This window comes from Lampetra planeri, unplaced genomic scaffold (assembly GCF_965212315.1).
Source record: "Lampetra planeri unplaced genomic scaffold, kcLamPlan1.2.h2 scaffold_962, whole genome shotgun sequence".
Classification (NCBI taxonomy): domain Eukaryota; kingdom Metazoa; phylum Chordata; class Hyperoartia; order Petromyzontiformes; family Petromyzontidae; genus Lampetra; species Lampetra planeri.
This window is the reverse complement of record NW_027615784.1, coordinates 4,155-29,948: the sequence shown is the minus strand read 5'-3', so window position 1 is coordinate 29,948 and position 25,794 is coordinate 4,155. Positions and strand designations below refer to the sequence as shown.

Genomic DNA, 25,794 nt, shown 5'->3' with positions numbered 1-25,794 from the left:
GTCCTTTGTGTGTGTGTGTGTGTGTGTGTGTGTGTGTGTGTTTTCACGCACAACCCCAAAAGTTCAGCCATGTTGCTGTTCTGTTGTGTAACAGTGTAACGCTGATCCATTCCATGACATTGTGTCATACAGGAACGATTTAACAAATCAATAAGTCAAACAAGCTCCAGAACACTTGAGCACCTCAGATTCTGTCCCTCCTGTCCACATCTTCAGATTTAAATTAGGATCTTTATATTGTCAAGACAGTAAATTTCCTCAGATGTGGTCCAAAATATATCAAATAAAACAGAATGAAAAGAGAAGATAAATGTACAATACATTGTTGTTGACTTCACAACCAAAGGTATGAATTGGTTCCATATATATTCTGTATGCTTTGTTTTTTTATAGTCAGTACATAAAAAACTTAGGAAATGATTTTAACTGATATTAGAAGGAATTTGGGAAGCAGATTGTGATTGAGAGGCAGAATCTTCACTTGACCTGGCTGAAGCTCAGCGACACAAACTGAAGATGTCCAGCACAGATTTCCTCACACGTCCTCCAGAACAAACATCTTTATTTGAGCAAACGATTAGTTCTGTCATAGTCCCAACATGTCCTTCACTTCCTCTAGTTGCAGCTCAGCTCTTTGTACTTTTATGGTAGAAGTGTTTCTTAGAGCTGCGGCATGAATGTGTGTGTTTCACCTCCTAATCTTCAGTACACACTCTTCTCTCTGGCTGTGATCCACCTCTCACATGTCTGATGCCACTTTTAGCGCTGCTACAAGACATTTATACACATATATACTGGCAGGTAAACCATACGCTGGTCTCATTACTAGTCTGTAGATGTTGGTTATGGTGGTTAGCACCGTTGCCTCATAGCAAGAAGGTCTCTGGTTCGCTTCCTGGCCTGGGATCTTTCTATGTGGACTTTGCATGCTTTCCCCATGTCTGCGTGGGTTCTCTCTGGGTACTCCCACCTCTCTGGGTCCTCCCACCTCCAAAAGCATGCTAAGGTTAATTGGTCACTCTAAATTGTCTTTAGGTGTGAGTGTGTGCATAAATGGTTGTCTGTCCTTCATGTGGCCCTGCGATGAGCTGTGACTTGTCCAGGGTGTACCCCGCCTTTCGCCTGTTGACAGCTGGGATCGGCTCCAGGTCACACGTGACCCGTAACCGGAATAAGCGGCGGAATGAATGAATGAGAAGACATTGACTGTCAAACGGGCAAATGGCAGGGTACACCCTGGACCAGTCATTGAAACAATTTAGAATAAATCACTTTACTGTGTATACAGTATATACATTGTGTGTATACAGAAGGTGGTTGATGGATGGTGGATGGCATGTTGTTGAACACACTTTTTTCCTTTTCTCTGCCTTTGCAGACACAGACGCGTATCCAGACTCCTCTGTTTACCTATCTGAGCATCCACCATGGTTCGGAGGAGGTTGGACTGGTGGATCCCGTGCTGACGCATGCAATCCCTGGATATCTGCCCAGAACATCCCACACTCCACCTCGTTGTCCATAAGACTTTGTTCTCCCCATCTGACGAGTCAGAATGGCCAGCTTGGTGCTCAACGAGACTGGGATGGAGGACTGCGGCATTGATGACTCCTTCAAGTACAACTTGTACTCGGTGGTGTACGGTGTGGTCTTTGTCTTGGGCCTCATCACTAACTGTGCTGCACTCTTTGTGTTCTGCTTCCGGATGAAGATGCGCAATGAGACAACGATGTTTATGACAAATTTAGCTTTATCTGATTTAGTATTCGTTTTCACGTTGCCATTCAAGGTCTTCTACAATGTTAACCGCCACTGGCCGTTTGGCGATGGACTGTGTAAAGTATCGGGAACAGCCTTCATTACCAACATTTACGGGAGCATGCTCTTCCTTACCTGCATCAGTGTAGACCGCTTCCTGGCAATCGTTTACCCTTTTCGCTCCCGCTCCGTCCGCACACGCAGGAACGCAGCGCTGGTGTGTGCAGCTGTCTGGTTGACCATTGTGGGAGGAGGGATATCGGTCACATTCTTCTCCACCATCAACAGCACAAACAGAGCAACAACCTGTTTTGAGGGCTTCTCCAAGACCACCTGGAGGACCTACCTGTCCAAAATCACCATTTTTATTGAGGTGAAGGCTTGTCACACAGAAACAAATCATCTTTCGGATCCAACCTTTAGCATAACATTGGGTGTGTGTGTGTGTGTGTGTTTTTGTTTTCTCTACAGATTGTAGGATTCCTCCTCCCTCTCCTGGCCAACTTGGTATGTTCCTCACTGGTTCTGCGAACGTTGCGGCGGCCGGTAACTGTTGGTCATCATGGCTGTGACAGCAAGAGACGTGTCTTGAGGATGATTCTGGTCCACCTCGGCATCTTCATCATCTGCTTTGTCCCTTATAACTCCATCCTCTTTCTGTACGCCTTAGTGCGGACACAAGCCCTGGCCAACTGCGCTGTTGAACGCTTTGCACGAACTCTCTATCCCATCACTCTGTGTTTGGCCAGTCTCAACTGCTGCCTGGATCCTGTGGTCTACTACTTCACGTCGGAGAGCTTCCAGAAGAGTTTGACCTTGGGGGCTAAAGGATCCGGGTCCCGGCCTGAGAGTATTCCCCGCAGTGACACAGAGACACTGGACTCTTCTAACACTATTGCAAGGGACACAAACACACTGTCCAGCAACGGAAAACAGTCTAAGATGTCTGAGAGTCGATTGTGACTCAGGAAAGGAAGGACGAACTGGACAAGTTTTGAAGACAAATATCCTTGAGTGTATAAAGTAAAGCAGTCAGCTGTTTCATCCTGGAAGTGACAAACACATAACTCACCAGATTATTTAATTCCTGAGGTAAGTCCTGAGGTATGGCCTGGGCTTTATGAAGTAATCCACCGCCGAAGAGCAGAGGAATGTATAAGTGTTTTTTTATGCACAAACAAGGAGCAGAGAGCTAACTACACTGGGACAATGGTGAATCCAGTGACCCGCACAGCCTCTGAAAGAGACACAAACACACTATCAGTCGGGCTGTGCTGGATTGTGGATGAGATGGCTATTTAGATCCAGTCTCAAAATATGCTGTTAAGTACTTGTGTAACAAACTGAGTCCTTTGATTTTATCATTCAGTTTCACAAAACAGTGTTAGACATTAACATTATTTTAACACAGCAGACTGACCTGCTGACAAAAATGTGTCTCATGTTGACGTTTGAGGCCATTAAATGACTGTTTTGAACAGCTGTGATGGCTGCTTTCCTTATTCCATGCTTTGATCAAACTGCAGTGGTCTGGATGCTTTCAGCAAGACTCTATGCATGTGAACACTTAGAGACATGTTCAACAGCCACCGCTGTGATGTCGTGGGCGCAAATGGTGGCTGTGATCCAGTTGATTGTGTGTGTGTGCGCGCACATTGTGGCCAAATGCTTATTATGACTGAGGCAATGGTCCATTGTTTCTGTTGAATGAGGTCTCTCTGTCTTAATCTGGCTTTAGACTTCAGATCTGCTCAAAGTCTCTTACACACGACAAAGTACAGCTCTTGACTAAATACTCACTGAAAAGCAGGAACAGTAAATCACATTAGTCAGCAGATATTGGCTGTAGTGTTATTGACATTGTTTTGGGGGGGTTATTTGGGTCACGTAACTGTCACAGCACAGCAGCTGCTTCACGTCCATGTTTTTAACCAAAGGTCAATGTGACGGGTCCCCCCCCCCACAAAAAACGGTGTTCACATGGACACATTGACTGACTGTTAGCATGCATCCAAGCTCTTCCTTTACATTGCTGTTGAATGCACAGAATACCCACAAACCACCAGTGTAATGTTTATAATGTGCCGTTCTTCTATGGATGACAACGCTGCAATAATTTAAGACCCAGCGGTGGACGTCTGTGTGTCTCTGTGCAGGCTGCTGCAGGAGCCAACGTCTGGCACATTATACAAGATGTTAATTTCAGCTGTTTATCCTTTCATTCATAGAGCGCTGCAGTGCTTCATGTCCTTACTAAGGTTACAGACCTGCTGCGTTGTATGGTGTGAACACAGAGGAAAGGATCCGAGCAAGTGTGTTTTGTATGATATGACGGATGTGAGCATGTGGACGCAGCAGTGACAGAGTGACAACAGAAGAGGTTTTGGGGTCAAGGTTCACAGTGAGGAGGATAACTATACTGGAATGGGTGGAGAGCGAGCAGGAAATAAGAAGAGAGGGAGTTAAGGAAAACATTTTAGGCCTTAACCGTTCATGTCAAGAATGTGGTTGAAAAAACACATCAGCAGTGTATTTTAAAGAGTATCTTACCCCCAAAACCACCTTTTCAGCTGAAGACTGTTTTATCTGGATGTTTAAGATGTTTATGATCTATATTTTGTGCTAACAACAGCATATGGAGTGCAGGTCGAAGCCTGTTAATTACGTCTAAATTCACTTTACAATGCATTTGGTGGTGACTGACGTCATTTGATGGCAACTGACGTCACCATCAGCGGTTCACCCTGAAGTCCCTCCCGCTCCCCGTTACTATACAAAGATTCCATTTGCCATTATCAAACTAGAGAGTAGGGTGGATTCAGAGCAGAGAGAATAGCAAGTAATTTGTCAGATTGTATTGTTAGCGTAGTGTATTTTAGTGTAGGTTTAAAGTTAATCGTGTGTTTGTAGTATTCATGCTACTTCATGTGTTTCACTTGTGTTGAGGTCAGTTAGCTTTTTTTAGCTAGTTACCTAAATGGTTCAGCAGTGTTCGTATGCCCCTTGTGGTCCATGTCTTTAGATGTAAAACTTCTCAGTGGCTGTGGACTGAGTACAGGTCTGTTCTGACCTCTAGTGGCCAGACTTGTGTTGCTCTGAATCAGAAGCAGAATTACTTCATTTATCCCAGAGGGTTGCGACTCAGCCAAGTAAGGAAGAAATAGAGCTGTATTATGCAGAAGTGAATAGAAAGCCTAAAAAAATGCTATCATGTTCAATATAAAAAATAAGTATTTAATAAAATATGAATAAAATATAAGAATGATGATGATGGATCAGCGCTTTTCTAGATGCTTTACGGTGGATGTGCATTATTCATTCATGATGGTGCACAAATAAAGTTATATGTATACACACACATACATACGTGTGTGTGTGTGTGTGCGTGTGCGTATAATACACACACACACACACACACTAAATACACAGGCTGTGTTTCACACCCCTGAATGTGTGAAATATATCTGTTATCATTTGTTAATTCAGCAGGTTTGCATGCATCACTTCTTTACCCAGCGCAGCCTGACAAGCAGCACAGTCTCAAGTGGTTTAAAAAGAAACAGAAACTTTTAGAGATGTGCATAATTTTCTTCGTCCTGAAATTCCCCACATCTGAAACCATGAAGCACATATGAAATGTTGCAAGCATCATATATTCACTGATGCACTCACAGAAAAAAGGAAGTGTTGTATCTGATGGAGGAAGCAGATCAACTGTTGCATCAACTGTTTTAGCTGCAACAACAAACCGTGAGAACGTCTGTGTGTTATTGTAGGTCAAATATGTCATTGTATAATATACATAAATTATCAGAACAGAGATGTGCTGAGTAAATAGCATGTCATCTTGGTTGATTACTTTGAATTACTATTTTAATAGTTTCATTATTTTCCATAACACCATCAGTGCCACAACGACATTGGCCAGTGTTGCTTATCATCACAATCACTGAGCCTGGACCAGCCCACACCGGATGTCAACAACAGGAACCACATCACTTGCTCATATTCACAACACAGAAAACTTTGCAACCCGGAAGGCTTAAACTTGTGGGCAGCCTGTGTGGGTCTGTTAGGGTGTGAAGGTGCTGGAGAATTATTCTCATACATGCTGAGCTTTTCTGGAGAAGACGGGGGCAAAACAGAAGGTAATGTTTGCAGAAATAAAGTGTACAGACGTCAAACTGCTACAGAGGTTGAAGAGGTTTGTTTGTTCACATCACACTGAAACACTGGAATCACTTCTGTTACCCGCTAGTATCTATGGGCACATCTGGAGACTTTTACCACCTCAGGTCTGATTTGATCATTATAAAGAGATCTCACGATGAAGAGTTGAATATGACATATTTCTATGCACAAATGTTTCCCAAAAAAGCTGCTTTATTCAATTTTGACTTTCTGGTGGCATGAAGGAAACTGACTGACTGCAGACTGACCAGCCGTGAACCAACTGAACCAAACGTGAGAACCATCCTAAATTCTGATGCGCTTTTACAGGGGAAAGCCACATCAGAATTTTTGTTAAGCAGCAAGCAAGAGGTTTGATCCCCAGGAGGAGGAAAGGTGTGGCCTTCTAGGCAGGGGGAAGGAGCAGCACTTCATTGATAAGCAGAACTTGATAAACTTCATGTTGCTCTCTAGTTGTTTCCTGCTGCAATCCAGACAGGGACATCTCAGATTTATGGCATTGCTGCTTTTAGCATGAAAAAATGGTGAAGAAAACTGAAGAGACTCAAAGCAAGGAAAGGTTGTTTGTTTGCTATGATGTCTGTTCATGATGGATTTATTTGATAAAGCAGGTTTAGTATGTTTATGTATGTTTTATCATGTTATTTTAAAATGAGAAAAAAAAATGTCCTAAATGTTCCTAATTTCAGTTTTACTGATAAACTGAATTTTAACATATGAAACTTTAAAGATGTTTGATTTGATTTCTGTTGGATTATGTGAAAATGAAAACTGAAAACTCCTCATTTCAGGATTAACAAACTCAGGTTTTTCTAAACCTGTTTTGTGGAACCGACCCAGGTCTCATACACACACACAGATTATTTACTCTCACAGGGCTGAACTGTTGTACAAATAGTAACATTTTGAGTTATTTCAACATATTAAATGGACTTGAAATAGGTTGGAAAACATCACACTGAGGCGTTAACCTGAGCATCTGGACCAGAATCTGCTCATCAAAAATCAGAATTAGATGACACCTTGCTGTCATGACACCCATGAGACCTCATCTGGCTTCTTCTGACTCAGACAACATGGAAACATGTAAATAAAAGCAGAAGCAGATTTGACAAACACCTGCTGTGCCAGAGGAGAAACATGTGACTGAAGACTAATGTTGTATGTCTTCAATTTTCCTTCCTAACTGGAGATGTAATGTGACACAATAATCTATCAATCTATCAATCAGTCAATGAAAAAGTCTTGCACTGAAAGAGAATAAACATTCATTCATTCATTTTCTGCCACTTAATCCGGTTACGGGTCACGGGTGTGCTGGGGTGAAAGGTGGGGTACACTCTGGACAAGTCGCCAGCTCATCGCAGGGCCACATGAAGGACAGACAACCACTCACACCTAAGGACAATTTAGAGTGACCAATTAACCTCAGCATGCTTTTGGAAGTGGGAGGAAGCCGGAGTACCCAGAGAGAACCCACACAGACATGGGGAGAGTATGTAAACGCCACATAGAAAGATCCCAGGTTAGGAAGCGAACCAGGGACCTTCTTGCTATGAGGCTATGCTCTCCCCATGTCTGTGTGGGTTTTCTCAGGGTACTCCAGGATCTTCCAAAATCATACTGAGGTTAATTGGTCACTCTAAATCTAAACCTGTTGGTGTGAATGTGAGTGTGAATAGTTTTCTGACCAGCACAACCGAGACCTGTAATCTGAGCAACAGGAGAAGATTAATGAATATGTAAACTCCATAAACCAGCTCGTCATGAGAAGAATTTTGTTCTCCTGCAGATGTTCCAGGTATCAGAGGAGGATTGTTGACTCGTGTGATTGGTGTTTGTGATTAGTGTGACAGTGAGAATGAGTCTGAATGCGTCGTGGGACGAGCCTCAGCTGTACTCAGGCTGTGGCCACAACATGACGAGCTGGAACCAGCTGATGGACAAGATGTACACGTACTTCTACCTGCTGCTCTTCATCCCAGGGCTGCTGCTGAACACCATCGCCCTCTGGGTCCTCTGCAGACATATCAGGTACACACACAAACTCCCGCACACAGAGCACGGATTATTCTAAGGATGATATGTGTTTTTCTTTATAGCAAGAACACAAAGGCTGTGATCTTCATGATAAATCTGGCAGTGGCAGATCTGGCCCACATCCTCTCTCTGCCGCTTCGGATTTATTATTATTACACACACGCTTGGCCGTTTGGACGCGGCGTCTGCTTGTTCTGCTTCTACCTCAAGTACCTCAACATGTACGCCGCCATAGTGTTCCTGGTGAGCCGACAGTGAAGTGCTAATCATCCTGACATGATAAGTGTGGGCACCAATCCCCCTTTCTGTTTGTTTCCAGGTGTGCATCAGCGTCCAGAGGTGCATCTTCCTGCTCAAGCCCTTTATTGCTCGTTGGTGGAGGCGGCGTTATGACGTGTTGATCAGCGTGTTCTTGTGGCTGGTGGTTGGTGCAGCCTGCACACCTTTTATTTTCATGCGCAGCAGCAGCAAGAGCAGCATCTTCTCACAGAACTTCTTTAACAAATCAGTTTTTCTGGATGCCAACGCCACCCAAGACATTACATCATATGTGGAGCTACATGAGCCATTTTTGAGCCCCAGCACCTTAACGGAGGTCTTCAGCACTGCTTCTGCCACAGACAGCTGCTTTAAGGACTTACCCATGCGTCACTTGTCCTTGTCTCTGACGATCACCATCATGGTTTTCGCAGAGCTCTGTGGTTTCCTCATTCCTCTGGTCTGCATCAGCTACAGCTCCTTTTGCATCTGCCGATCTCTGAACCAGGTTCAGGAGGTCAAGATCAGCTCCTCAGCACACAGCCGCCTCCAGTCGGTCACATCGCTGGACAACAATCGGGAGAAGCAGTCGAGACGGAGCCATGAGAAGAGGCGAGCGCTGCGGATGGTGATGAGCTGCTCCGGCCTCTTCTTGTTGTGTTTTGCCCCGTACCACATCAACTTCCTGCTCTATCTGATGGTGTCCCAGAACATCATCTCCCACTGCACCATGAGTCTGGCTGTGCGTCAGTTCCACCCGGTGTCCCTGTGCTTGGCGAGCCTGAGCTGCTGCCTCAACCCTTTGCTCTATTACTTCCTAACCGCTGAATTTCGACTGCACCTGAACATACGCTCTCCCTCACTGCTCTCCTCTCCACACAGCTCCACGTCCCATCATCCTGCACCGCAGAGACTGATGAGTGCAGAGAGCAGTTTCTCAGACAGAGAGTGATGGCTGGTATTGATGGAAACGGACAAAAAAATCAAGCGGTATCAATTCCAGATCTGAATGTAAATACGCTGTGTGCTGTGAAGAAAATGCTACTCTGCCCTTTCTTTCTTTCTCTTTCGTTCTTTGCATCACAAAGAACTTTTACTGTCTCTTGCTTGAACAAAGTTGATTTTTCCACCTCAGTTGGCAGCAGCAGCTGCTCTGAACCGGAAAGCGTGAGAACTTGAGGTTGGGTTTGAAACTGAAATTCAGCCTGTGCCTCCTTCTGCATTTGCTAAACTCATCTAAGCCATTGTTGACAACACACCACCCTCACCCGCAGGCAGGCAGGATGTAGGAGAACACCCACTGAAGAGAAGAACAGCCTTCTCAAGTTCTCCAGCGTGGCATCAAGTTTAAGTTTAAGATATTTATATGAGCGCCAAAAAAAAGTTTATGAAATGTCTATAAGGAAAAGCTAGATCCCAATTTTAAAAGTGGAGATAAACACTGTCTGGAAAATTACAGACCAATATCACTTTTGCCGCAATTTTCAAAAATTATAGAGAAATTGTTTGTCAAACAATTAAATCTGTTTATTCATAAGAATAAATTAATAAGGATTCAGAGAAAGCCGAACTAATACCTTTGCAGTAATGCAAATGGTAATCCAAATGTAAGTGATTTTAATGTTAAATCTTGTTCTTGAGACTAAATTCATTGGGGTTGTCACTGACCAAAAGTTAACTTGGAAACAACACATTGAATAAAATCACTTGTAATCCTGTATAAATCCAGAAATATATTGAATTCCAAGGCATTGCATTTGATCTACTATTCATTGATTGTTCACGAAACGTCTTGGGTGGAATTATGGGGATCCACTTTTAAAACCACCTTAAAATTCAATAACAAAACTGTAAAAACGAGCCATACCTATCATCAATATGGCTGATTATTATGCTCACGCAGAGCCACTTTTTTGAAATTCTCATGTTATGAGATTTATGATTTGTTTTATTGTAAAATAATGCAAATTATTTTCAGTGCAAAATAAAAAAAAAATCCCTGACTCAGAACAGAGGTTCTTTTCAATTCAGGAGAGTCCATATAACCTTAGAGGTGTTTGCAAATTTACTATCCAAAAAGCCCAAAAAGTTATGAAAAAGAGATGTGTCTCTATTACTGCAGTTCAATTCTGGAATGATGCCAACATAAATTTTAAAACGTGTCATTCTTTTTAGTTTTTTTAGAAAATGGTGTGTAAAGCCATTCTCAAGGTTATAAGTGTAATTGATTATCTGTTGTTTCTTTGTTTCTCTGAAGGTTGGTAGTTTAAAACGTGGATAATATAGATTATCTGTTGTTATTTCTTTGCTTTTTTGAAGATTGGTAGCCTTAAAGGCTGTTGATATAAGAAATGTCAGTGCTGTGTCCAATGTTTGGTTTGGTGTCATGACTGAAAAAACTATTACTAAAACTGACGCTTCATTCTATGATCCTTTCACCAAGTGGACACATGTGGTGGCAAGACAGTGACAGTGTCAACAAGAAAGCGGCCTTGAACAGAATAACAGAAGTGTCAAATATTCTTGTAAACCACACCCCCCACACTAACACACACACACACACTAACAGGAAGCACTGTGCTCAAACGTCAGAGAGACAGAGAAAGCAGAAAGAAATGAAAGAGAGAGAGAGTGAAAGAACAGAATGTAACATCAGATGAAGATGGAAAACACTTCATGAAAGCAGCAGATGAGGTGAGAAGACAAGAGCAGAAGTGAGAGAGAGTGATATAGTGAGAGAAGAAGAAGAAGAAGAAAAAGAAGAAGAAGAAGAAAAGAAGGACTAACTGAAGGGATGACATATGCTCGCTGCTGGCTGAACCATCTCGTCACCAAGGAGACAACACAGATTCAAACTTGAACCACTGAGGTGAGAAAACAAATTTCTTCAACACAAAGAAACAGTTTGAACTTTGTGGCTGTTGCAGCTGAATACTTGAAGTATGGAGTCATGCCTCGTGGGGGATCCCGCATGTTTCTCCAGTGTGAGGAATGTTTGTAATGTTGAGTGTGTGTGTGTGTGTGTGTGTGTGTCAGTTCCCCTCTGAGTCAGGACTGCAGCGTATGTATATACTGTATGTACATGGTTGTATATGGTTGTGTCTAAATGCAGGTGGACGTACGTAACCTGGCCGCTGAAAACTGATGATGCTTTGAAAGTAGATCTCGTGTGTGTCAGAGTGGAACAAATGTAACACGTCATCATCGACCCACAGAAAGATGATTCACTTTCCACTGGTACAACGTGAGAATTCAAAAGTAGGGTGCATCAGCCGTCAACAGGATGAACTGACTGAGAACAGAGCAGAGTGAACGTGTTCAGGTTGTTTAGTGTAGAGTAATGGGAACCAAACTGGTCAAAAGTCACTCAAGCTAAAAGTGAGGCGGGGAACTGAGGGAACTGAGGGTCTACTGGGAGCACTTTCTGAGGAAAAAAGGCAGCAAGGAGCCAGCTGTGGAGCTGAATACAAACCAAATGACCTCAACACTTTGAAATTCTTCAAGTAATTAAGGACCCTACATGTAAGTATTTTATCTGAAAACATCATCTAAAATAACAGTAAGCATATTAAGAAACTAGCAGCTCATTTCAACCCATTATTATCATCCTCATCCTACATTCATCTTATCTCCTATAATAAATGTATTGATTATCAAAACCTGCCTTTGACACTAATAGTCAAATAGTTATTAAAACAATAATTCACAACCTTGTTACACAAATCATGACCTCTGAGCTCTGTTCCACTGCTGTTATTGTGGAGTTCTAGATACAGATGCTGAAAATGTCTGACAATGAGGAAGAATCCTTCAACAGAGTCCTGGATCCAGATGGTTCCAGAACACGACCAACATTAAATCATCTGGTCCTGGTCCATTATCAGTATTTACTCAACGTTGTTTAATTGTCATTAACAGACAAACTTTTCAGTTCAATTAAATTTTATTTGTATCACCAACATCACAATTACAACCGTCTCGATGGACTTTACAGTCTGTACCATACCACACCCTCTGACCTTTGACCCGAAGTCAGGGTGAGAAAAAAAAAATCCAAAAAAACCCTGTAACAGGGGGAAAAAGGCAGAAACGTCAGGGAGAACCGCGGACAGAGGGATCCCTCTCCCAGGGACGGACAGACCAGCAATAGGTGTTGAATAAACAATGAAGATACTGAGGTGAAGGAAGAGATTCTGAAAGCTGCTAAAGAGTCCATCAGGGACTGTCCTCCACGTCTGTCCAATCATTTATGGCGGCTGGAGAAACCCAGGAGATGAGACTGTCCCATTGATCCTAAAGATGAGGAGGCTGTCCTGTGGCCCATGGAGATGAAGAGGCTGTCACATGGATCCTGGAGATAGGGGGAAAGTCGGTCATCCGAGGATCATCATGCCCATATGAGGAATGATGAAGGCATGAACCAGTGGGACAAACTGGATTCTGAAGCACCGATGTGAGCGCTCAGCTGGGAGAAGAGGAATCAGACGCCTACCTAGGATAAAGATGTGGATTCAAGATGTAAGGGAAGTGGAGTAAGAGAAGTGGAGTATGGGAAGTAGAGTAAGGGATAGCCTCTGTATCTGGGGTAAACATCTCCCTCGCCAGACCGGGCTTCAAACTCTTTGAAATCTATTCTATATTTTACAGGGAGCCAGTGTAAAGAAGCTAGTACTGGGGATATCTGATATCTTTTACTTGTTCCTGTCAGAACAAAAGCAGCAGCATTTAGGACCAGCTGAAGGGTCTACAGAGAGTTTTCAGCATTTTTATGGGACAAGAAGTGCCTGATTTCTGACATATTCAGCTGTCTATTATCTTTGATTTACATAAGAGTTAAAGGACATGTCCTGATCGAATATAACTCCTAGGTTTTTGACTGGTGCTAGAGGCCAAGGCAATGCCATCTAAGGAAATGATATGGTTTGTGAGTGAGGCAGGTTTGTGATAACAGGAAGTTAACTATCATCCAGGACTTTGAGACAGGCCTGAAGTTTAGCCAGCTGACTGGTTTCATTTCATTTAATTGACAGGTATACTTGTGTCATCTGCGTAGCAGTGGAAGTTTATGGAGTGTTTCCTAATCACGTTACCAGGGGAGCATATACAAACTACATAATAATGGTCCCAGCACAGAACCTTGAGGTACTCCTTGGCTAACAATGGTGTGCTCAGAGCTTTCCTGATTAATGGTCTCAAACTGAAACTGGTCTGATAGGATCTGAACCAGTGAAGCACTGACCCTCTTATTCCAATTAGGTGTTCCAGTCTGTAGTTAAATTTGATGGTCAATAACTACACAGACAAGGCTTCTGTCTGAAGCTGTCGGAAGGTCGTTGGTAACTTTTACATATGATGTCTCTGTGCTATTTTGTGCCCTAAAGCCTGATTGAAAATCCTCAAATAAGCTTTTCTTTTTTAAAAAGTCCTGTAGCCGTTTGTCTACTATTTTTTCTAAGATCTTTGAAAGAAATGGGAGGTTTGATATAGGTCTGTAATTAGCTAGGACACCTGGGTCAAGTGTTGGTTTCTTGAGGAGAGGTTTAATAACAGCTTTTGGATTTTGGATTACTGTGGTACATACCCTATTCCTAATGATGCATTGAATATGTCTAAAAGGTAGTTGGTAATGGTTGGTAATGAAAGGCAAACAAATAAACAATCGAACAGACAGACAGCTAAATGCAAGCAAAAACCTAACCTGCTTGGCAGAGGTAACAACACCTCCTTGCTGTGTAGCTATATGTTTGCTGAAGATGCTAGCCAGTGAGGTCCAGGGTTGTTGTACAACTGTGAACTACAGGAGGCGCTATGGAGTCTGCTGACTTTAATGAGAAAACAGTGACCTTTGAACTCCAAATGGATCTTGATAATGTCCTCACATACCTCAATGGTTTTGCTGTTTGTTTTCATTAGAATATCACTGGACATGTTACACGCTACCGAAACTGTGCCTTGAAACCACAAGTTAAAAAATATCACTTACTGTCTCATTTAGTCCATGGCTTTTTGTTTTAGAACTACTGATTGAAAAGCAGAAATATGTAACTGCATGTTTCCCTTTAGGGTTCTTCAGAGTTCCTCATGAGAATACTTGAAAAGACCAAAATGACATGTGAGAGACTGAAAACAGAACAAACACTTTGTTCTGATAATTCACCAGGCCGTAATTTTTTAATTTAAAAATATGACCAAAAAAAGAACAGCATAGATAGAAGAGAAAATATCCCAATCATTTTATTCTGTGCTGCTGGGAGTGTCAGAAAACCTTCATGAGCGTAGATCAGCTACAGGAATTGCAGCAGGCAGACAAGTGCTGCTCAGAGCAATTTGATACTTGACTCATTAACAATTTCACCATTCTGCTCTGACTTATTCTTCACTAACCACACTGCAGTGTGGATGGCGAAGCACTGACTGTAAATCCCCCTGCACACTTGAAATGTGTGTCAGACATGAGTGTGCGAAGATGTGCATTGTAAAATGCACATCTTGTTTGTGGTGAAAAAATGGCCACAATGACACACTCAGACAAGCACATGTATTTCCGAAGTTGACATTTCAGTTGGTTTGACTTCGTGTGCTGACTGAAAGAAACAGGTCTTTGTGCCTTTCACCATGAGTTGACCCACTTTTCTATCATCTAGCAGGACTTCTCTGAATCTGAATCTCTGAGGAAACGCAGTGGAGACCTTCAGAGTCTGGATCCAGGTACCAGACTGAATTCCTGCATGCCACGATGGACATAGGTGCTCAAACACCTCCAGAGACAGTTTTTCCTGATACGAGCTCACAGCTGAACAGAAACAGCTGCTGGCTGAAGATGAACCACAGCTGCGAGAGCAGCGAGGCGCTTCGGATGTACCAGCACCACGTGTATGCTGTGGTGTACAGCATCATCCTTCTGCCGGGGCTGCTGGGAAACCTGCTGGCGCTGTGGGTGTTTATGGTTTACATCAAGGAAACCAAGAAGGCCGTGATGTTCATGATGAATCTGGCTGTCGCCGACCTGCTGCAGGTACCAGTCCTCCATGTTTTAACACTATTGGTTCCAATGAAAAGTTCCCTTATTTTTTAGCTTCGGCCATCATTGTGCAAATTGTGATCAAACCCCAAATTGCTCCTCTCAGGTTCTCTCGCTGCCTCTGCGGATCTACTATTACCTGAACAACACATGGCCCTTTGGTCATCCTCTCTGCATGCTCTGCTTCTATCTCAAGTACGTCAACATGTACGCCTCCATCTACTTCCTGGTGTGTATCAGCATGCGCCGGTGTGAGCTCATCATGCGGCCGCTGAGGTACAACTCGTCCAGGCGCAAAGGAGACTTGTTGATTTGCGGCGTGGGCTGGCTGCTGGTCTGTCTGTGCTGCCTGCCGTTCCCTCTGCTGAGGAACCCCCGGATCCCAGATGGGGTGTGTTTCTCTGAGCTGCCCATGCAGCCAGTCGGCACGTCAGCAGCATGGGCTATCTTGATCATCGGCGAGCTCCTAGGCTTCATCATCCCCTTCACCTTGGTGTTAGCCTGCACTTGTCTGACCGCCGGGAGCCTCCGCAGGCCGACTACGGGAGCGATTCCTGACCTGGGCGAGAAGCAGAGGGCGTTGAGGATGGTGCTGAGCTGTGCTCGTCGTCTTCCTGGTGTGCTTTGCGCCGTACCACATCACCATGCCCCTGGACTTTCTGGCCAAAGCCAACGCCCTGGGGAGCTGCGGCCTCAGGAGCCTCATCCTGCGGTGTCACCCCGGTCACCTTGTGCCTGGCTAGTCTGAACTGTAGCCTGGACCCACTCATGTATTACTTCACTACCGCTGAGTTCTGGAGGCGGCTGAGCAAAGCAGAGCTACCAGAGGGCGTGACGTTAAGCAGACGCCTGTCCTGCATAACTCCACAAGACTCTATAGACGAAGGACCAGCAGTTTGACCTCAAACCACGGGAGCTCCCCGCATTCCGAAAAATGTGATTTACAGGCCGAGAAGAACACTGTGAAAATAAGAGCCTGAAATGTGAAGAGAAATAAGAGAAATGTGAAAATGTTCTGTTTTTGTACAATAAAAGCTGCGTGAATTTTTTTTTTTCTCAATCAGTGCCGCTCCGGTGAAGAGTGAGTCGTTCCTGTTATGAAGGATGAACCTGTCATTTGTGCCACACACACACAGACACACCAGCCAAAATGTTCAATAGGTAAAGGAACTTTATTAGAATAACAAGTGAAATTCGGCTCAATAGTTGAACACAATTAATGCTTTAATCTAACAAAAAACTGAGACGCAAACATTTGTTTTTACATACACTTCCTGTGTGATTGTCTTTCTGTGCGGGTAACAACATTTTGGACATTTCATGGAAAAAGTTCTTTCATCCTACACAAGGGTCATTTTTTTCCAGTAAGCACATTTACTGGTCTGTTTTTAAAACATAAATATTTTCCTGTAATTGTCTGATGCAACAGGAGCTAATTCCCTGAAGAGGTAATCAATACACTGCAGATGTACGCAGGCGTTTGGGAATCTGTATTTTCCACAACATAAGACTGAGCCGCAAAGTTAATCTTATTTTTTCCTAATGTGACTGTCACATGTGTAGCAGACATCGCTGCTTGGAACTGACCCTCTGCATACCTTTGGTCACCTCCTAATCGCTATCAGTAGAAAAGATACCGAAGGGAAAAATCAAAGCCAGACTGACAAAGTGGCAGCGACTGCTGGAAAGTCACATGTGGAAAAGAGGTCTGACAAGACTAGTGAAGCAGCCAAAAACCTCAAAGCCTCGGTTGGAAAAACGCTGGTCTTTCGTTTACTCATTTCTTTCCCTTTTGCTTTCCTGTGTTATTAGTGTGTTTTAGTTACGAAATAAATGCTTTATATTTATAATTCAGTCATTGTTCGTATCTTCTTTTGTTGTGTGGAATGAGGATCTACTGAGCTTTAGATTCATATGTTGCCCAGTGATACCATTTTCGCTACACGTCATCAGTGAGTTTGTATGTACAAATGTGGATCTTACTGGAGAGAAAAGGATTCAAAATTCAAATGATCTGAGAAAAAGAAAAAGTAGTTTCACTGTCAAATTTCCTGACATTTCCCCTCAGCTTATCCTAAAGTTTCCCTTTGTCAAACATCCTCCAAGTTACAAAACAAGGTTTTCTAACACAAACACTGAGGGCGCAAGATCGCTGGCTGTCAGGTAGGATGCCATTCATTACAGCAGAGGATTCTGGAGCTGGTGCATCTGCTGTAAACACCAAGATCCTATTGACTGTCCAGTATAACTCAACATGCTTTGTTATGGCATGAGAACATATAGTGTGTTGTACTGTCTGCAAAAATACTGCTGCTGTATCAAAGTGTTTATATGCCACTGGGAACAGCAGGCTCTCTCTCTCTCTCTCTCTCTCTCTCTCTCTCTCTCACACACACACACAAACACACACACACACTAGTTTGATAGCATCAGGAGGAAATTGAGCAGGACAACTAACAGCTCCTGTCTGAAGGCGACTAGATGTTAGCAGTGAATTCAGTCTACAACAAAAACCAACAGAAGGATAGACAGATAAATGAAGGTCATCAACTAGCATGAACGTGGAGCACTATGACCTACTCAGGGGAAACAGGCTGTAACTTAAATTCACTGGGGTGGATGCCGGAGGGTGGGTGTTTTTACAGAAGTAACCGTCTGCCTTCACGCAGACCGCCGCTATCCTGCCCTGACCTGACCCCATCCCATCCCATCAGGCCTTGCAGATCCGGGTCTCGGTGATGAACTTGTTTTCAAAGTGATGGATGGTGAAACATTCCTCCGCCGAGCGCTTCTGGATGCCTCCACCTGTCCCACACAATAAACACACCAGTCAGCAGACCGAGTGGTTGATGCATCACACACACGTTCATCAGGCTGATGTTCACAACCACATTATATTATCACATAAATATGTACATGACATTTTGATACAGGATAAATCATCATTTAAGAAGATGCAGACGTTTGAACATACATTCAATTTATTACCAAAATAGTTTTTAAACACATTTTTTAAAAGTATTTCTATTTAACCCAGCTGATTCTGCTCCGGCCTCCGGCCATATGTCTTGGACACTCAGGTGAAGAGAGGGGCTGAGCTGTCAACTGATCACCACCTGGTGGTAAGTTGGATCCACTGGCCACGGGGGAAACCGGACTTGGCAGACCCAAAAGTACAGTGCAGGTCTGGCGGAACCCACCGTCAAAGAGATCTTCAACTCCCACCTCCGGGAGAACTTTGACCAGCTCCTGAGGGACGCTGGAGACATTGAGTCTGAGTGGACCATGTTCTCTGTCTCCATTGTCGATGCAGCCGCTTGGAGCTGCGATCGCAAGGTCTCCGGCTCCTGTCGTGGCAGCAACCCCCAAACCCGGTGGTGGACACCGGAAGTAAGGAATGATGTCAAGCTGAAGAAGGAGTCCTATCGGGCCTGGCTGGCTCGTAGGACTCCTGAGGCAGCCGACGGGTACCGGCAGGCCAGGCGTACTGCAGCTCGGGCGGTTGTGGAGGCAAAAACTCTGGTCTGGGAGAGGTGCGAGGAGACCATGGAGGAGGACTCAAGGTCTCAAAGAGATTCTGGCAAACCGTCCGGCGCCTCAGGAGGGGGAAGCAGTGCTCCACCAACACTATGTACAGTGGAGGTGGGGAGCTGCTGACCGCAACGGGGGATATTGTCAGACGGTGGAAGGAGTACTTCGAGGATCTCCTCAATCCCACTGTGATGCCTTCCACAGAGGAAGCAGAGCGGAGGAATCTCAGGCTGGTTCATCCTCTACCCAGGTTGAGGTCACCGAGGCGTTAGGAAGCTCCTCGGTGGCAAAGCACCTGGGGTGGATGAGATCCGCCCTGAGTACCTCAAATCTCTGGATGTTGTAGGGCTGTCATGGCTGACACGTTGCATGGCAGACGGGAACAGTGCCTCTGGATTGGCAGACTGGGGTGGTGGTCCCTCTTTTCAAAAAAGGGGGACCGGAGGATGTGTTCCAACTATCGTGGGATCACACTCCTCAGCCTCCCTGGGAAAGTCTAATCCAGGGTCCTGGAGAGGAGAATTCGACCGACAGTCGAACCTCGGATTCAGGAGGAACAAATGTGGTTTTCGTCCTGGCCGTGGAACAACGGACCAGCTCATGGGACCCATGGCACCATGGGAGTTTGCCCAACCAGTGCACATGTGTGTTGCGGACTTGGAGAAGGCATTCGACCGTGTCCCTCGTGTCATCCTGTGGGAGGTACTCCTGGAGTATGGGATCGGGGGCCCTTTGCTAAGGGCTGTACGATCTCTATACGTCAGGAGTAGGAGTCTGGTTCATATTGCCGGCAATAAGTCAGACCTGTTCCCGGTGCATGTGGGTCTCAGGCAGGGCTGCCCTTTGTCACCGGTTGTGTTCATTATTTTTATGGACAGAATTTCTAGGCGCAGCCAGGGACCGGAGGGGGTCCGGTTTGGGAGCAGGATCAGCTGAAAACCCATCAGGTCCAATGTAACTCTAATGCTAATGCTAGGTTAACTGACCTTCAAGTGCTGGGGGGAGCTTGTTACAACAACTAACAAGGATATGTGACAAACATTCATTCGTTTTACTCAGACCCCTCAACTGGTGATTCTTGTTGAGAGACAGGTGGATGGAGACGTCTGCAAATGGCGATGGCGTTGGAGTGTGAACTCACCTGGCAGGCTGGCGCGGCGCTGCATCCTGTATGTTTCCTTTCCCTCACACAGCCGGCGGATGTAGAAGCCCAGAGGTTTGATGTCGTCAATGCGCTCGGTCACCACCAGGTCCTCGTGCACCAGGTAGCTACGGTACGACCCCGACTACAACAGACAGGATGGAGGGTCACTATGGCAACAGAGGGAATTTGCATTTTCTGTTTCTCATAACTTCTCATCTTTTTTTGCAAATCAGATTTTTCACATTTGAATTTAATATTGTCCATCTCCCTATTCCAGATGCAAAAAAAAACAGCGGCTGTTGATCAAAAATAAAAATTTCCATGTCACATATCTAAAAAAAACAAAAGCCTGATGATTCATTTAGTCACAATATCCCAAAATATTTTTTGGGGGTTAAAACTGGATGTCAGCAATGGATTAACGCCCAGACAACCTCTGGATTTATCATAAATCCCTGGAGATGAACTCATGTGGTTTCAGCCGTACATGCTCACCATCAGCTGGGAGAACAGGTCGATGAGGTCCTGGGGGGGCAGAACCACCGACGTGTTCAGAGGAATTACAAAGCAGGTCCTCAGAGTCAGGTCCAGGTACGCAGTCAGCTTCTGCTCTCACACACACACACACACACACACACACACACACACTATATCAGGAAACCACACCCGGCACAGCATCTTCATTCCTGTTCCTGTTTCTCTTCCTCACCCTGTTGAAGTCATGGAGGATGTATGCTGGGTCTCCAGGTTTGAAGCGGGGAGGGGGGGACGGTGATGGCAGCCATGTCATCAGAGATCTCTGCCTCCTCTTCCACCCGTGGCAGGAAATATGGCTGCCTCTCCAGGTACGCCATATCAGGAAACTGCATCTCTCCATGGTACAGCCTCTGGAGAACGCACGCATTCATGGCATTTAGACAGAAGCAGTATATGATGTGTTTTTATTCACATTCATGTTTTCATGTGTGCTGGAACATTGAACTTGATACTTTGGTATGAGAAAGTTGTGAAGAGAAAAGCATCAGTTCTTTCTCCACAGCTGCAGCAGAAACAAACTGCAGGTTCTCAGCCGGTCTGTGCTCAGACAAGGGCAGTAGTTTCACAAAGCACAGAAAACGGAGCACGTTTCAATCTGTAACCAGTCAAATGTATTTATACAACACTTTCAAAAACAACCGAAGTTGACCAGAGCGCTCCAAAACCCCCCAGATACATCAGAAACACAAAGTTGAGGCACTGTGTTCCAAGTTGATGAGAGGTCTGTTTTCAACAGGGACTTGAGAGCTTCAGTGGTGTGAGCGGTTTTAATACAAACAGAAGGTGAAAAGACACAACCTGGAGCTCAGAACATAAAGGACCCCTGGACTCAAAGCTCCAGCAGGTACACACGGGTACTGTACTTCACATACTTTAGTTAGACTGAAATGTGTCTGAACGCAGCGGACGAACTGTTCTGGGTTCATGTGAACACACATGGATGGATACTTCAGTGATCTGCATGAGATATTCAAATCTATATGTAAATATACATGTATAATGTCCAGAAGTTTCTCTTTGCCTCTGCTGTTCATGTGAATGTTCCCAATCGCAACATTGAAAACGCACCACGTGGCTTTTGCTCATATTTTGATGAGACATATATCAGCACATAAAGTACTGATGGATATTTATACCTCTGTCCCTACGACTACGATCAGCCATGGAAAAATTTCCCAAACCACATCACCAAAACAAGAATTTGCATTAAAAACATGAGAAACTTGACTCCATTCTTGACAGCATGCTTGGAGCCTGAAGAAGGTGGGCTGTCAGCTGCCACCCTCAAATGTGTCCAAACCATAGAGGAGACAGAAACGTACAGAGAGTGACGTTGGCCCAGAGGGAACGGACCCTGGTCCAGGTCGAAACGCCGATCAGAGACCTTACGATTGTCTCCATTCGGCGTTCCCTTGTTGCCATGGGAGACCTGTCACACACGTGCCCCCAACGGAGACAGAATCTGACAAGTGGAAAATGCCCTTGAAAAGGAGTCAAACAGTCGCTTGAGACACCATGTGGACAGTGAGCAGGTCACTGAGGAGGCCTGGGACAGTTTGTGAGACACATCACTGACTGTTCATTCTGACCCTACCCATCTTCCACAGATCAAAACAACAAACATGTATATTTCATGCTGATATTTTATTATTCTTATTAAACTGTGTGGAAAATATCCGCAGTGTGTTTTCATTGTTGGACAGTGTACATGACTGAGAAGAAAATGAATATAGGAGGTTTCTGTTTACACTTCTCAGATCTTCGTTTTGATACTTGGTCTTTTCTAACAAATTTCTGTGCAGACGTGTCAGTTAAGTCAATTAACCCTGAAATGAGTTAAAGCTAAAGAATTCACCTCATTTCACTTCTGCCGATGAACTGAATTCAATCATACCAAACTTTGAGACCTTTGATTTGCTTTCTGTCAGTTTATGCTAAAATCAAACTGAAAACTGCAAAGTTTTACTCATTTCAGGATGAAACAAACTCTTTTCAAGTAAACTGCATCTTGGAATGACTCCTGCTTGGTTCAGGGGCCAGTACCACGAAGCAGGATTTTCGTTTTATTCAGACCTGTCTCCATGGTAATTTACTCTGAAAGACTATCCTGCTCCAGAGCAGGATAACTGTCTGGATTGACTCTGATCCTGTGAAAAAACACCACCTACTGGACAATCTGATGTCCGGAAAAACAATGACCTGCCCACTCCTCCACGTAAGACAGGTGGTGAGGAGAGAGTTACGGCGTGAAAGAATCTTCCGGGACCGATCTGACCCGTTAAATTTTACTGAATTTTACCAATTCTCACGCCCTGGACCACAGACAGTGTACATCGCCCTGAGGTTCTTTGACACGGGTCGTTTCCTTTATTCAGTGGGAGATGTGGAGCGACTCATCAGAAACACCGTCTGTCAGTGGTCCACCAAGTGACCTCTGACCTCACTGATTTAAAAGACGAGTTCATTGTCTTCATGAGACACTTTCCCTTTCCCATCAGATGATTTGATTCGGACTGTAGGTGAACCGAAAATTGTGGACTGAAATAATATCGATAAACAGTTATAGAGTTGGCTTCGCAGAGCCAACTCTATAAATGAAGGCAGACCCAACAATAAATGAAAGTAAACATCAGACATTGGAGCGTTAGTGTTTTCATTTTTGATTTTTTATCTGGAAAAAAAATAAGTGATTTTGTGGGATTCCCGGATGAGGGTTCATTGAGGTATTAATGAACAACGTACACATTTACACAGTCTGAGATCCGTTGTCAGCTGCTTTGTCGTCTTCTGTCATCTTCCACGGTGTTTGTCTTTTCTACAATCACTGACTTTTCCAGCATTAACCTCTGCAGCCAGCGGGAGGCGCTCTGTCTCCCGTTCATGCGCTCCTGATTGTAATTGGTCTGCTGCCTTGGAACACACCTCTTATACGTGTGCGTTCACAGGTCTTGATGAGACAAACCTGGGTTGAATTAGCGAGTTGATACCGATTATCCTGATCGCCATGATCTTGCTAACCCTGGATTTCCACCGACTGCATCTGCGGTCCGTCTCTGATCCGGCACGGCGCTGGACCAAATATGTTTCCATTCTAATCAATGTGTCCATTTACACCGACTGCGTTGCGTTGCGTCTCAGCTCTGTCTCAGCTCCGTCAGTTTGGAGCACTGCGTCGAAGATACACAGAGGTTCTATTTCTGACGGATGCCGGAGCTGAGACGCATAAATCTCGCACCAAATCCATCGAGCGGGGCAGGAAGTCCAACACAGAAACAAAATAAAACATCGACTACTTTTCAGAATAAAACGCTCGACGTTGACACCAGATCGTATTTAACACTATTACATCAGTACTTTCAACACAGTATATTTATTAAGAGTATGTATTTACTAACAAGCTACGTTCCCATGGTAAAAGCACAAAACACTGAAAAAAAAAGTCAAACACAAACAAATCCGACTCTCCTCTGCTTCTCCACCTGGAGACACTTGTGTTTCTTCCTGGATTTATCACACAAACATGTAGTTTCGGGTGATTGAACGCGTTTTCACCACGGGAACTTGTCGGTCACGTGACTGACGGATCGGAGATGCAGCGCAACGCACACGCAGCCGGTGTAAATCCAGGGTCAGTCAGTTTTGGATCATTCGAGTTGATCCAGGACTGACTGACTGACACTGACTGATCGAGCTTCGTGGTTCAGACCCCAGGTTTGTGTCAGTGTTCTAGATCTGATCAGTCCTGTTGCATGAAAACGTCGTGTCAACCAGAAGGTCACAATTATTCCATTTGACTCTGAGTCTTTTTAAATACATCATAATATTACAAAACAGTGGTGATGAGTTGGATTTACTGAGACACACACACACACACACACACACACACTCACTCACCTTCGGGGTAAAATAACGATAGAGACATGCCCCTCCGACGATGAGCCCGCTGAGGATGAAGGCGATGCCCAGCAGAGTGACCAGACATCTGCCTGTGGAGCTTTCAAGGCCCACTGCGACCGAGGCGAGCTCTGGGTCCTACAACACACACACACACACACACACACACACACACACACACACACACACACACACATTAATAATAAATAACGTGCTTGCGTGCACTGGATAATCCTCTGCAGAGCAGCTGTGCTATTCTCGGAACGTGGTGCAGACATTCGACGCAAACCGTCGCAGCTCACTCAACATCAGATCCGCCGGTTCTGTCGGTGCCAACGGACCCGACGAAGGACCGAAGGCTCCGGCCTGCAGCGCCCAGCCGGTCCCCGTAGCCGAGGCCCGGGTCGGAGCGGATCCCCGCGGACCTCACCTGGTCGGCGGTCGCCTCCTCTTTCCCCAGAGCTTTGTGGGCCAGCGCCGAGTTGAAGGCGATCTTCACCATGCTGGAGATGTTTGCGTCAGGTCGTTGGACTGTGATGGACTGAGGCTCCGCTCGGTTCCTCTCCGCAGCTCAGTTGTGACGCATTTAGCAGCCGTGGTTTAATCCGCAGCTTCCGGTTTTCTGAGGAGATTAGCGGTATAAGAAGAACCGGAGCAAATATAATTATAATCTAAACTCGGAATACATACACCTGAAGTTTAATCTTAGACATTTGTTACTTCTTGTTTTGATGTAACGACACTTACACGCTTCATCTGCAGCTTTTACCCGATTTATTGGATCGTTTTATACAGACTTGGCGCCATCTAGCCGCCGTCCGTGACACTACAACCTCATGACATGTTTAAATAAGTGATTCTTCTTCAAAAGCTTTGGAACATTTAAAACACAGACCTTCACAGACATTTAAAACATCGGTTTGTGGTTATTTCGATAAACGCGCACAGAGAGCATAGGGAATAGTCTTATATTTCTCGCCCACTGGGTTTCTCACCATCATCATCATCATCATCATCATCATTATCATCATCATCATCATCATCATCATCATCACATCTCAGTGTGATTTAATGACAGAAACTTTGTTTAAAACAAACGAACAAACGAACTGTTCAAGCCTGTTTTATGATGCTACGACAAGTGGAGATGAGCAGCGACCTGCTAACAAAGATGGATAACGCCTCCTGAGGTCTGTGCAGACAGGATTAACGGGCCAGTACCTCGACCCGCCACCAGAGGGCGTTTTACAGCTGTCTTGTTCACAGTCTGTCCAAATGAAACATGAAGTCGGCACAAAAACAAAGAGAAAAGATAAATGAACCATCTCAGCTTCTCTCATTTACTCTCTGCAAGCATAAATGTTATCAAAATGTATGTATTTTAGAATTTTTATATTGCCATTATACAACACATTGTACA

The 25,794-nt window shown here is 44.5% G+C and overlaps 3 protein-coding genes across 3 annotated transcripts; 2 read left to right on the top strand and 1 right to left on the bottom strand.

The window, feature by feature from the left end:
* The first annotated feature begins 1,555 nt into the window (after positions 1-1,555).
* LOC144742283 (uncharacterized) lies at positions 1,556-9,199 on the top strand. The gene is made up of 7 exons (XM_078624754.1): positions 1,556-2,131; positions 2,230-2,594; positions 7,798-7,983; positions 8,052-8,232; positions 8,309-8,479; positions 8,612-8,764; positions 8,834-9,199. Exons 1-7 carry the CDS (start codon positions 1,556-1,558, stop codon positions 9,197-9,199), a joined length of 1,998 nt encoding a protein of 665 aa, XP_078480880.1.
* Positions 9,200-15,067: 5,868 nt separating this feature from the next.
* Positions 15,068-16,168, top strand: LOC144742282 (putative G-protein coupled receptor 174). Its single transcript, XM_078624753.1, is given in 4 exon segments — positions 15,068-15,262; positions 15,375-15,872; positions 15,874-15,987; positions 15,989-16,168. Coding segments are annotated over 4 exon segments (987 nt in total).
* A 1,810-nt stretch (positions 16,169-17,978) lies between these two features.
* Positions 17,979-24,876, bottom strand: LOC144742285 (integral membrane protein 2A-like). Its single transcript, XM_078624755.1, is given in 7 exon segments — positions 17,979-18,073; positions 19,941-20,085; positions 20,439-20,549; positions 20,653-20,709; positions 20,711-20,830; positions 24,375-24,512; positions 24,805-24,876. Coding segments are annotated over 7 exon segments (738 nt in total).
* Between the last annotated feature and the right edge of the window lie 918 nt (positions 24,877-25,794).